Source organism: Macadamia integrifolia, chromosome 11 (assembly GCF_013358625.1).
Source record: "Macadamia integrifolia cultivar HAES 741 chromosome 11, SCU_Mint_v3, whole genome shotgun sequence".
Lineage (NCBI taxonomy): Eukaryota > Viridiplantae > Streptophyta > Magnoliopsida > Proteales > Proteaceae > Macadamia > Macadamia integrifolia.
This window is the reverse complement of record NC_056567.1, coordinates 25,930,516-25,943,702: the sequence shown is the minus strand read 5'-3', so window position 1 is coordinate 25,943,702 and position 13,187 is coordinate 25,930,516. Positions and strand designations below refer to the sequence as shown.

The window sequence follows — 13,187 nt, the reverse complement described above, 5'->3', positions numbered from 1 at the left end:
GGAAAAAGGGGGGGGGGGTGAGAACAGCCCAAAGGCTCAAGCCCCCAGTGGATGGGAAAAGCCAACCTAGAGACAACTAGCCCAACAACAAACCTGAGGGGAGGGGGGAGGATATATGAGGGGGAGATAATGGAAAAATGGAGGCCCTAGGAGACAACAATGAGCATGTACCTTGGGGTGTTGCAGATAGTGCGGTGGTGGAGGCAACCAAGTTTGGAGTGAATGTCAAAGTAGATGTCATTCCAAATCTTATCGAAAGAACGAGAATTGGAAGTCCATCTACGAAGATTTCGCTCTATCCAGATATGGTTGGTAGTAGCACAGAAGGTGGGTTTCCCAGTAGTATCACAAATGGAGTATCTACCAAAAGTCATGTCAATCCAAATTCATTCTTTGCTCAAGGGGAGAATACTTCTTAAAGACAACTAGCAGCTACTAAGAACCCTCTTCTAGACAGAGGAGAAGGGACAGTAGAAAAATAGATGGTTGGCATCTTCGGTGCCATTCCAACAAAGACAGCAATAGGGGGAATTTGAATGTGTCGGTAGATGAGGAAAGATTGCTTAATGAGGGATATGATCTTTGAACCAGATGAGATTGCACCAAGGTATAAGAGGACCTTTTGAACGAATGAAATCATAAGCAGAGATAGAGCTAGACAAACATGTGGGGGAAGGGACCCAATAAATCTTGTCCTCTCTTCCCTGATGACCAAGGGAGAGGGGAGGGAGGGTGGACCTGAGATCAGCAAGGGGGAGGGGAGGAAGGGGGGAGACCATAACTATGGGAGATTATACAGGAAACAGAGGGAGATCTGCTCAGGCCGGAAGAGTAAATGGTTCTAGGAGTGATCAAGGAGAGGAGGATGCCTGAGAGATGCCAAGGATCTCTCCAGAGGGAGGTTGAAGAGCGATTGCTAATGATATAGGAAATAACACCAGGGGTAGTAGATTTAGTGCTAAGAGGAGTAATGAAAGAGGCTAGATTTGAATCCAATGGACAAAGGAAGGTGGGAAAGACATCTGAAGCAAGACTCCAGAGATAAAATCAATCGGATGGAGTTGAAAGCTTTATAGATGTCGATTTTGAGAAGAGCAATGAAGGAGTGGGACCTACAATCAAAACCTCTGACAATCTCATGATATAGAATGATGTTGTCGGCAATGCTTATACCAGTAAGAAAAGCCGATTGATTTGCACTGACTAGGGACTCAATTACTAATTGGATTCAATTGGCTAGGATTTTAGCGATGAATTTGTACAAGAGGTTGCAGATGGAGATGGGCCTGAAATCAAGCATAGACTCAACACCTTCTTTCTTAGGAATGAGGCAAAGGATTGTGTGGTTGATCCCTTTCATTTGGTTAGGGTCTAGAAAAAAACTTATGATGGCATGGATGTAGTCAGATCCTATTCCAACAAGATGAGAAGAAATCCATATTAAACCCATTAGGACTAGGGGATTTGTTGGATTTGTGGGAGAGGACAGTAGCCAATATTTCATCATCTGATGGATCGCTTGAAGAGAAGGATGGAGATGATTAGGGATAAATTTGTTGAGGAGATCCTGGTAAGGGGGACTTGGAAGGAGAGGAGGGATGAAAAACTTAGAGAAGTAGGAGGCGGCTTCAGAATTGATGTCCTCAGGAGAGAGGAGGGTAGTGGCATCTCTGGAAATGAGCTTAGGGATGGAATTGGCATTGGTTCTAGCTTTGAGGGATCTATGAAGAAAGCCATATAGAGTCACCTAGCTCAAGCCATTTGATTCCAAATTTTTGCCAAAGAAAGCTTCTTTTTTAGCCAAGAGAGGAGAATTCAGAGGATACCGATTTCTCTTCCTCCTCAAGGGATTGATTGTGAAGATCTAGTTGTAGTATAGCTTCGTTGTGATCCAGTTTATCACTACCAGAGGAGATTCTAGTGGATATGCTGTCAAAGGAATTAGAGATCCAAATCTTAAGAGCAGATTTAATATTCCTAAGCTTTCTGGCAAAGGAAATGAGAGGAGAGGAGAAGGCGTGCACAGGGATGGCCCAAGCTTCACGGACAATATGGTGGAAGTCCTGATGAAGACTGAAGAGTCCACATATCGAAGAATTTGAAAGGCTTGAGCTTGAAGGAGATGGGGGGATTGACATGGAAGGAGATGGGGGAATGGTCAAAGATTCCTAGGAGGTCGAAACAAGTCTGAGAGGAGGGAAAAGAATCAAGCCAGGCTTCATTGACGAGGGCCTTGTCCAATTTGCAAGCAACTTGAGTAGGACCACATTTATGATTGTGCAAAGTGAATTTAGAGCCCTACCATCTTAAGTCATTCATGTCTATGTCATCAAACAATCATTGAAGGACTTAACAGAGGGGAGGTCAATAGGTTCCCCTCCGAGCTTCTAATGAGTAGCTCTAATGACGTTGAAATCACCTGCAAGGCCCCAAGGTAGGGAGCGAATGGTGGGGCAAAGGAGCGGAGTTTCACCACCTTGTGCTTGGGCGTAGGGGTGTACGATCCGGTTGGGATCTTTTTGCCAAATTTTCATATATATTTCCTATGCTTACTAGAATTTATGTTTTTGTGTTTTAGTGTGTCTTATAGCCTTATTTTGTTCTACCTAGTTCTTATTTGGCATTTTCCCTTCTACTCTTTATTGACCAAAACCATTTCATTTGCAAATGGAAAACACCACAGGAACTTCTTTTAAGATTGTATGAGATAACATAGACCACTAGCATTTCAAAATATGCTTAACTGAAACTGTTGAATCCATAGTTGTCAAGGTGTCGCCTAGGTGATGACTAGGTGTCCAGGCGGCCTAGGTGGAGTATGGATGACTATCGCCTTTTTTTTGGATGAATAAACTATATTAAAGGAGAAGAATATATAAGAGAGGGCCTCACATGGAGACAGGAAAGGGGTAAGCCCAACAAAAGGAAAGAAAACCTCAACTACTCACTGCTACAATCCATCAGGGGGGATGATAGAGGGGGGGAGACCCTAGGAGACAACAATGAGCCTGTTCCTTGGGGAATCAAGAACTGGACGGTGAGGCAGGTATGCAAGCTTTGTAGACACATCAAAGTAGATGGCGTTCCAAATTTGATCATAGGAGCGGGATTTGGATGTCCATCTTCGAAGATTTCTCTCCATCTAAAGGTGGTTGATGGTAGCACAGAATGCGAGTTTTCCAGCAATGTTGCAAATGGAGGGCCCCTGAAATGTCATATCAACCCATATCCACTCCCTACTGAAGGGAAGGGTTCTTCTACTAGATGGCCAACAACGACCAAGGACTTTTTTCCAAATGATGGAGGAGAAGGGACAAGCAAAGAAACGATGATTTATATCTTCAATTCCATTCCAACAAAGACAACAGGCAGGAGGGACTTGGATGTGTCTGTAGTTAAGGAAGGACTGGGTAGGGAGGCAATTTGAGAGAGCCCGCCAGGCAGTGAAATTGTGGCGGGGGATATGACCCTTGAACCAAACAAGTTTCCTCCAAGGGACCAAGGTGGTGGTTGTTCTCACAAAATTCCAAGCAGATGAAGAGCTAAAAACTTTGGTAGGGGATGGATTCCAAATGACAGCGTCCTCTCTACCTCTGTGACCAGGGGGAATAGGAGGGAGGCTAGACCAGATGTTAGCCAGAGGAGGGGGGCCCAAGCATCATTCAGGATGATGGAAGAGACAGTGGCAAGACGGTCTAGCCCAGTGGAGTAGATGGTCCTAGGGCTAACTTCATGAAGGATTGCACGAGGCTGGAGCCAAGGGTCGAGCCAGAGGAAGGTGGAAGTGCCTCTGCCAGTAGAGTAGGAGATGGCATTCAAAGCAATGGGTCGGAGGTTAAGGATGCCCTGCCAAACCCAAGAGGCATTTGGGCCCGGAGAGGTGGACCAAAGGGAGTCATATTTCAGAAGGTGGGAGTAGACCCAGGATATGCAGATGCTTTTGTGTTTAGTCACAATTCTCCAAATGAGTTTGAGGATACCCACATAATTTATCTCTTTTATGCTCCTGAGGCCTAGGCCTCCTTCATATTTGGGGAGGTAGACATTTTTCGAACTGGTAGGGTGGAAGAACTTTGAGGCTTCTGAGCCTTTCCAAAGAAAAGGGCAAATGAGAGTTTCAATTGCTTTGACTGTGGAGGAGGGAAGAACAAAGATTCCAGACCAATAGAGGTACATTGATTGGAGCACAGATCTGGCAAGTTCCAGCCTTCCCGCATAGGATAGGAGTTTGCTCTTCCATAACTGAAGTCTTTTTCTCAGAAGGTCCAGGATTGGAGTGCAATGATGGCCAGAGAGCCTAGTGGGAATGAGGGGGAGACCAAGATACTTAACTGGAAGGGAGCTAAGGGCGAAACCCATAGTCTGAAGGAGGTGGGCAGAGGCAGCTTCAAAGACCCTGGAGGCGAAGATGTGAGATTTAACTGGATTGATCCCAAGACTCGAGAGATGCTAAAAAAGACAGAGGGATGACATGATGGAAGAATGGAAGTGTGATCGGCTTTAGAGAAGATCATCAGGTCATCCGCAAAGGCAAGATGAGTGAGGGAAAGAGGCTTACATTTGGGGATGGGAGAGATTACGTGGAGGTCAGTAGAGGATTGAATCGATCTAGAGAGGACCTCAAGCCCTAGACAGAAGAGAAAGGGGGATAGGGGGCATCCTTGGCGAATGCCAACAGAGGACTGGAAGTAACCCGTTGGATTGCCATTCACCAAGATGGAGAATCGAGGGGTAGAGATGCAAGCAAGAATCCAATGGACAAAATTTGGGGGAAAGGACATTTGGAGCAGGACATTTGTGAAGAAATCCCAACGGATAGTGTCGAAGGCCTTGTGAAGGTCAATCTTCAGAAGGGCCGCCGAGCCATGAGATTTCCGCTCGAATCCCCAGACAATCTTGTGGCAAAGAATGATGTTGTCTGCAATACTCCTGCCAGAGATGAAAGTAGATTGGCTCAAGCTGACCAGGGAGTCAATGACCATATGAATGTGGTTTGCCAGAATTTTGGCAATGAATTTGTAAATTAGGTTACAAAGGGAGATGGGTCTGAACTCCTACATGGAAGAGGCTCCCTTAGATTTGGGAATGAGGCAAACGAAGGTGTGGTTTACTCTATTGATCTGACTAGGATCAAAGAAGAAACTTTTGATTGCTTTGATGGGATCCAACTTGATAATATCCTAGCAAGAGGAGAAGAAACCCATGCTAAAATCGTCCAGCCTTGGAGCTTTATTGGCTTGGTGGGAGAGGACAGCAATGGTGATCTCATCAGCAAAAGGGATGGCTTGGAGAGAGGGGAGGAGATGATCAGGAACAAATTTATTGATTAGGGAAGGGGGGAGAGGGGTGGGGGGAGGGACTGGGGAGGGGTTGAAAATGTCGGTGAAGGAGGAGGCTTTGTTTTTAATGTCAGAGGGATTGAGAAGGGTGGAGCCATCTCGAGCAAGGGGGAGGGGAATGGAGTTGGCATTGATGTGCCCTTTGATGGAGCTATGAAAGAAGGCAAAGTTTGAATCTCCAAGCTCAAGCCATTTTACTTGGGATTTTTGCTTGAGAAAACTCTCTTCTTGGGACAGAAGCTGAGAGAGCTTCAGGGAGGTAGATTTCTCTTCCTCCGCTAAGGCAATATTTTGGAGGTCCAATAGGAGACTTGCTTGAATGATTTCAAGCTTCTCCTTGCAAACAGAGACTCTGTCAGAGATGTTGCTAAAACATCTAGAGTTCCAGCTCCTGAGAGCAGCTTTCACATTCTTAAGCTTCCTTGAGAAGGCAATATGGGGGGAGGAGAAGGCATGAACTTGAAGATTCCAAACATCCCGGACAAGAGTGGAGTAATCAGGGTGAAGGGTCCACATGTCAAAAAATTTGAAGGGTTTTGGACCAAAGGAGGAGGTGGAGTAGGCATGGAGAGAAATGGGATAGTGATCCGAGATGGTAGGGGCATCAAAAGTAGCAAAGGAAGAGGGGTAGAAAGAGAGCCACCCCTCATTTAGAAGGGCCTTGTCGAGCTTACAGGCCGCCCTGTCGAGCATGTAGCTCCACTTCTACGGTTCTACCAAGTGAGATTTGCCCCAGACCATCTAAGGTTATTCATGCTAATATCTTCAAGGCAATTGTTGAAAGCCTCAACAGAAGTAGGATCAATAAGACTACCTCCCTGCTTCTCAGTGGCAGCCCTGACAACATTGAAGTCACCCACAATTCCCCAAGGATTGGAGTCCATGGATGAGGAAATAGAGAGAAGGGCGTCCCAAATGGGGAGTCTTTCCTGGGCACGGTTGAGAGCATAGATGGTGTGAAAGCAACAATTTGTTCCAGCAAGGTCAGAAATGGATAGATGAACATATTGCGCGGAGGAGGCAATGGAGGTGATACGGAGAAAGAGGGGGTTCCATAATATCCAAATCTGACCGTTGGGGTAGAAAGAATAATTGGCTAGGAAAGACCAGGATGGAGCTATCAAGGAGGCAATGTGAGGGGCATTTTCCTCAAGGACTTTAGTCTCAAGTAAACAGCAAAGGGGCGAGCCAGATGATTTGATTTTGGATCGGATGGAAGCATGCTTTGCCGAGGAGTTTAGGCCTCGGATATTCCAGATCAACCAAGGGGACATGATGAAGAATTGGGGGGTTGGGGGCAGGGGCTCCAGAGAGCTTGGGCTAGGCTACTGTTGGCCAGAGGAGGATTTGCCTTTTCGACGCTGGTACTCTTTTGTTAGAGGTGGCTGGGTCGAGGCCGACACAGTAGGGCAGCTTGTAGAGGTCGACCGATTGCTATGCTTGGAAAATTACGTTGTGCGAGTGCTTCTGGGAGGTAGCTTCTTTTTGGGTTTAATACCAATGGCAGAGGGGCCAACGTCTTGAGGTTGGCAGAGGGGCCAACGTCTTGAGGGGAGGAGTCGATGGGAGGACTGGCATGCATCAATGTTGTTGACACGATCACTTCTTGAAGCTGGTTGGTTGCAGAATAAGGCGGATTGTCAGGCATCGATGTTGTGCTTGAAGACTGGACAAGGTGGCGGCTGGACGTCAGCAGAGGCACTGCAGAGCTTTTCGAAGCAGGAGTCGTGGAGCTTTCTGAGAAGGAAGAGGTGATGACCTTACAGGACGTGGCCATCTCAGCAGGAGGTGGGCGCAGGTAGGGGTGTCAACCGGTCGGGCCGGTTCGGTTTCGGTGGGCTTAATCGGGCTTGAAGACTTTCAAAGGCTACACCGTGTCTGCCCATTTAACTAATCGGGCTTAGTTATTGAGGGCATGGTACGTTTTATATTCGGTCGGTCGGCCTTGGACTATAATCGGGCCACCTTAATCGGGCTTTAGTCGGGCTTTAGTCGGGCCTTAACCGGGCTACGGACATGTTTAATGTTAAACGGGCTTTAACCGGTTTTTAAACGGGCCCTCTTTAAAATGTGCTCTTATATTCCGGCCCACTCATGCAAGCCCAAAAAAATGACAATTATTTAATAAATGATACCAAATATAACCATTATTTAAAATGTGAACATGTTTTTACTTTTTAATTTGGGGGTAAAATAGGTATTCTACAATTATTAAAGGGTCGGGCTAGGCCGGTGCACAATAGGCCGGTCTCAGTCGGGTGTTAAACGGTCGGTCTCGGTCGGGCGCCTGACGGTCCAAGTAGCAAAACCAAGACCGACTGTTTATAAACGGGCCGGGCTCAAGCCTGACACGTTTAATAAACGGTCCGGGCCGGGCCGGTCTATAAATGGTCGGTCCCGGTCGGCTTAGTCGGTTCGGGCCACGAATTGACACCCCTAGGCGCAGGACAGTGGTGGTGAGCGGAGTAGCAACTGTATGGAGGGGATCCTTCAGCATGGAGTCCAAGTATAAGGGAGTCGGAGGGACTTGATCGTTGGTGAGAGGAGCTCACAATTCTTTAGAGGTATCAGTAGAGTCCTGGGCGAGAGGAGCTTGCGAACTGGGATTGGTTATGGCAAGGGGGGCACGTAGATCCGCAGTGGTAGAGAGAACGAGAGCGAGAGCAGCTCGGAAAGCCAGAAGGTGGGTAGGGTTATGGAACAAGCCATCGGGTAGAGGTGGAGGTCTAGTCGGCTTAGGCGGGTGGTGATTTGAGGTTGGATGGATCAGGTTTAAAGGAGGTGGGTGGTAAAGGCCCTGGGTAAGGCCTAAAGGCAGTAAGGGAGAGTTTAAGGTATTATGGTCCATGGAGGTGGGCTGGGCCGAGTTTTGTGGTGGGCTGGAGCATCCAGGAGATAAGTTCACAAAAGGTTTTGGGCCTGAGGAGGTAGCGGGCTTGGCCAGAGAAGGGAGGAAGGAAGATTCAGGATTAAGAGGTAAAGGAGGGGTTGGGGAGGTGGTGTGTGTGGGTACAAGAGTAAGGGGCGAGGTGTCTGAGGAGGGGCTATATACTTCGTCAAAGGAAGAATCCTCCTCAGTGGAGCCTGACAACAAAGAATCCAAGGTGGAAGCCTTTTCAGAAGAGGCAGAGGTCAACTGGTCACTATAAGAGCTAGATTGTCTGGAGGAGTCCTTGACGCCGTCGTCGGAGACATTGAGATTTTCCAGGATGGAGAATCTGTTGGTGCCGATGGTCCATTGGCGAAGGACCACTGGTCCAAGGATGGGCTTTCTGACTAGAGCAGGCGTATCAATTGTGGTGATAGGAAGGGGTATATAGCTTCTACTTCGGCGGTGACGGTGGCGGGATTTTTTTCTGGCGAACAGTTCAGCAGGTAGGGGAAATTCTTGAGTTTGAGTGTCATGGTGATCCGACTGAACCGGAGGGGCGGCTTGAGGAGCACAAGCTTTTGAGTGATGCCCAAACACTTTGCATGTGACACAGTGTGGCGGAATCCAATCGTAGTGGACTGGTTGAGTGAATGAATACCCATTTTCTTCATTTATGATTATCTCAGATGGAGGGGTGACTTCTACAGAAATATCCACACAAATTCGAGCATACCCAAGGCGATTCATCATTTTAGTACGATAGTCTAAAAACAACGGTTTTTCGATCACAGAGCCGACCAAACTCAGCCCCTTTTCACCCCAATAATGGAGTGGCAGGTTTGGTAGCGAGACCTAGGTGGGGGCAGATTTGAAGTTTAGTTTACTTAGATTTGAGAACTAATCCCATTTTGTGAGAAAGATCAGCTTGTTCCCTACCCGCTTGGGGCCACCTTCAAGAGCGAAAAGCATATCGGTATCCAGTGCGAATTTAAAGATGAAAATTCCATTGTTGAGCAAAAAGGTATCCAAATGACCAGATAGGCGCCACTATTTGGAGAGGGAGGCCTTGACGATGCTGAACGGGGGCCTACTGCCCATAAAATGTCCGAGAATGTAGAGTTTCCATTTATCAATATTAGCATCAAGAAGACCTGTGGGGCAATGACCAACTTCCTTATCGTCAACTATGGAGGGAGGGGTAAAAACCAGTGAAAGGCCATTCCAGGAGGAGGGAGGAGAATGGCTGACAATGGAGACCCATGGCTTGTCGAGGGGGTGAAGGGAAAGGGAGGGGCAGGGTTCAGGGAGGGGGGAGAGATGGAAGGAGAAGGAAGGGGGAGGTTTGCTGGAGGTTCGGATGGGGGGGAGGGGACAAAGGAGGTAGGGGTGGGGGGAAGGGGTTTAAGGATGTCGGCGGGGCAACCCACCGAGGGGGGGGGGAGTTGGCATAGCAGGTCAGGTCATGGGGAAGGGGAGGCTCTCGTTCATCTGTCGAAGGGTCGATGACTATCGCCTTACTACAAGGCGCAACACTTCTTTATGTCAAATATCATTTAAGTCAATATTTTTTCATAAATAAGCAAATGCCCCTATTTGAATCCAATAAAAATAGTTTAAAAATAAAATTCTAAAAGGATAAAAAGTTAACCCCTAGTCCAAGAACAAAAAAAATTGTATTTTTGTTGTATGGGCAATTTTCAACTTTCAAATGCTGGGGTTTTTCTCAATTCTGAAAATTTCATAAATCTTATTATGGTAAAACATTGCTAAAAACCAAAATTTCGATAAAATAATCTTTTGTTATGATGTCCATAAAATTATTTTCATTTAAGCATTTTTAATAATATTTACGCACTTTAAAATAAGTTTGACATGAACATAATTTTTTCATTAGAACTCAGATTTAAGTAATTTTAAGACTTGTTGGAAAACTGGTCTTGTGCTCTACCTAATACAAAATGTCTCATGTAAAAATTAAATCATTTGACCAGTCAAACTTATTATAAAACTAGAACATTTATCTGAATGTTGATTTTTGATAATTTTATGTGGCTTAATGTTAATTTTTGATGACTTAATGTGGTTTAATGTTGATTTTTGGTGATACAAGGTATAAATTGTTAGAAATATGAGTTATGTTGCTCTAAGGGTAGTTTGGGATCTAGTTATGTTTTAGTCATGTTATATATATATATATATATATATATATAACATGACTAGAACATAATTGTAATATATTAGTAAAGCAATATAATTGTGTTAGAGAGGATTACTCTCAACACACGATTCTACCATTCCATCTTCTCTACCATTTCATCTTCTCCAACTCCCACCTCCTTGCTCTCTTCCTATCCTAGTATTCTAACTTATATAACCTACTAAATAATGTTAGAAAAGAGAGAAAAAAAATAACACTTGGTCGCCTTGTTCACCAGCGACTTGTCGCCTAAGCGCTTAGGCAGCCCTCCAATGCCATGGTTTACCTTGTCGCCGTTACAACTATGGCTGAATCATCAGTTTCTCCAATATTATGTGGGCATGAGCATGGGAGTCAGAATCCAAGATGTGTTGGGAAATCTTAATCTATGCGGTATTAAATATTCACCATCAAACAGTTAGCTGTATTGTTAGTTGTATCACCATTTACCTATAATCCTATAAGGTCAACAATAAATGTAAATAATCTATATTTGTAAGTTGTAGCACACAAACCTCCATTGTCATAAAGTTTAGAAGGATATTGATAAATTTTTGGTGTGAAAGATTTGATGGCCGGGACCTTCTAAATTGTATGATGGTATAACACTAGTACACCTTCTTTTATTTGCGTATTTCAACTTATGTAACATGAGTTTATTCCTTTTTTCCATGTTGCAGGATGAGAAGGATAAAAAAATTCGAGAACTATCACTTGAGCTGTACAATGAGAAACGACGATGTCAACGTCGGTGTGCTGCATATCAGGAACAGCTTAATATGATTTTGAAAGATGTTGAAGATCACACCCAACACCTATCAAGAAGAGTTCAAGACATTGTTCAGAATATAAAAGAAATAGAAGATGAGTCAGAGGGTCCTGATTAAAGATGAACTTTTGTGCAACTCCTGGTTTTTTTTGTTTTTTGTTTTTGTTTTTTTTTTTTATTTGGAAGGGTCTAGTCCACTGTACACCCATTCCTGCTTCTTAGAGTTCATAATTTTACATCATTGGTTTGTCTAGGTTTTAGTGTGAATCATTTTATGTACATATTCAAGGCCAGCAAAACATCATTAATAGTCCAATAAAGAAGCCATATTGGGGTAATTTCCAAATGTAAGTTGTGTATAGGTTGGAACATCTATAGTCTGTTATTGAGTAAAATAAAATGCCTAACTGCATACTGCCTTTACATGTATACTTTTCATTTAGCTGATTCAAATGGTTTTTGCATGGGAGGATTGGTGTATTAAAGCCATTACGATTTGGTGCTTGATAGGTTGCCATTACTAATGGAACTCTTCCATTCAATATTCATAACCACTGGCTTTATAGGATGATTCGAAACAAAAGCGTCAACTAGTTCGTTTCGAATTGTTACGATTTTAGGAGAGGAGGGATTGGCAAATCCATTTGGTTGCAAGGGAATTGAAATCAAGTTACCACTGATAAATTTTATAAAGGAAAAGGGTGAGTATGCTAGTGGGTTACCTAAGCATAAGGCATGCTAGCATTTTTTGACCGAGAGATACTTTAAATCTATGCCATTGGTGAATTAGTATATTTGTATACCAAATACTTGACATCTACTGCACATAATAATTTTTTTTTTATTTTATTAAATCTGTTACTGGTTCGTCACCGCCTTCTTTTTCAGTCGATTACATAGTTTACACACTGAATTTTTTTAGCTCCATGGGATGGGATATGATAGAACTTTCTTTAGGACGTAACCTCCTTGCCAGCATGACTAAGCAGTCTCTTTCTACCCCTGGATACGGTCAAAAGTTCTATCCCGGATTTCCTGAAACAATGAAGCTTCAGAAGCACCAAACTCTAGTGGCAGTCCCAGATACTTTCGAGGGCCACTGCCATACCGAATGTGCACAATTCTGGAGGACCATTGCCGAATCCTAGTGGCTGTGGTAAGACTGAAGGTAACCGAGGACTTATGTCTATTAATGGATTGGCCACTAGCCTCACATAAAAGCTAAAGACAACCCTTAAGGTTGTGAATCTGATTCAGCTGGACTTCCAAGAAAAGAATACAATCGTCGGTAAAAGGCAAGTGGGAAATTGGGGATCCTCTGTTTCTAATTTTAACTCCCTTGATAAGCCCATTAAATTCAGCAGCTGAGAGAACAGAGATAAGGCCCGAGAGTAGAGAGAGAATATAGCTGGGGACAGAGGGTCTCCTTGCCTTATTCCTCTTGTGGGAGTAATAGAGCTTAGGGGGGTCAATTCTAGGCCCGCACCGATAGGCTCGATCAAGCCCGATATGTTTATGACCCGACCTAGACCGGCTCAATTAATCAACGTGTCAGACTTTGAGCCCGACACGTTTATAAACATGTAGTACATAGTGTAACCACCTGGCCCGATGAGCGCTTGACACATTTACAAGCCTGACTTGAACATAATCTTTTAAACCTAACCTAGCCCGACCCCTTTAATACTACTTGTATATTTTATTATTATTATTATTATTTTAATACTATTTGTAGTTAGTGCTAAGGCTATGTGATATGTACAATTTTTTTTTGGGTAACAATATGTATAGTTAAGATGGTGGTGATTGTTATCTGAAGATTCATCTTTTTCAGGTATAGTTTAATTGATTTGAACTTGCTAAACTTGGGTTGTGTAGGCATAGTTTAATTGATTTGAGTTCCGCAAGTTAAAGATCAAATACCTTAGTAATTTAGCTGCTTTGCCCATCTTTGGCTTAATCCATTTTAACTATGTGATCTTTATTTGTTATGCCCATCTTTGCCTCATT

The 13,187-nt window shown here is 44.2% G+C and overlaps 1 protein-coding gene across 3 annotated transcripts in view; it reads left to right on the top strand.

The window, feature by feature from the left end:
* Positions 1-11,606, top strand: part of LOC122093935 (protein FAR-RED ELONGATED HYPOCOTYL 3-like) — a 43,734-nt gene extending 32,128 nt beyond the window's left edge. For all 3 annotated transcript variants that reach the window (XM_042664494.1, XM_042664495.1, XM_042664493.1), the window contains one exon: positions 11,089-11,606. In XM_042664494.1, the coding sequence (XP_042520428.1) occupies positions 11,089-11,295 (207 nt within the window). In that variant the 3' untranslated portion in view covers positions 11,296-11,606. The remainder of the gene's footprint in view (positions 1-11,088) is intronic.
* The last annotated feature ends 1,581 nt before the right edge of the window (positions 11,607-13,187 follow it).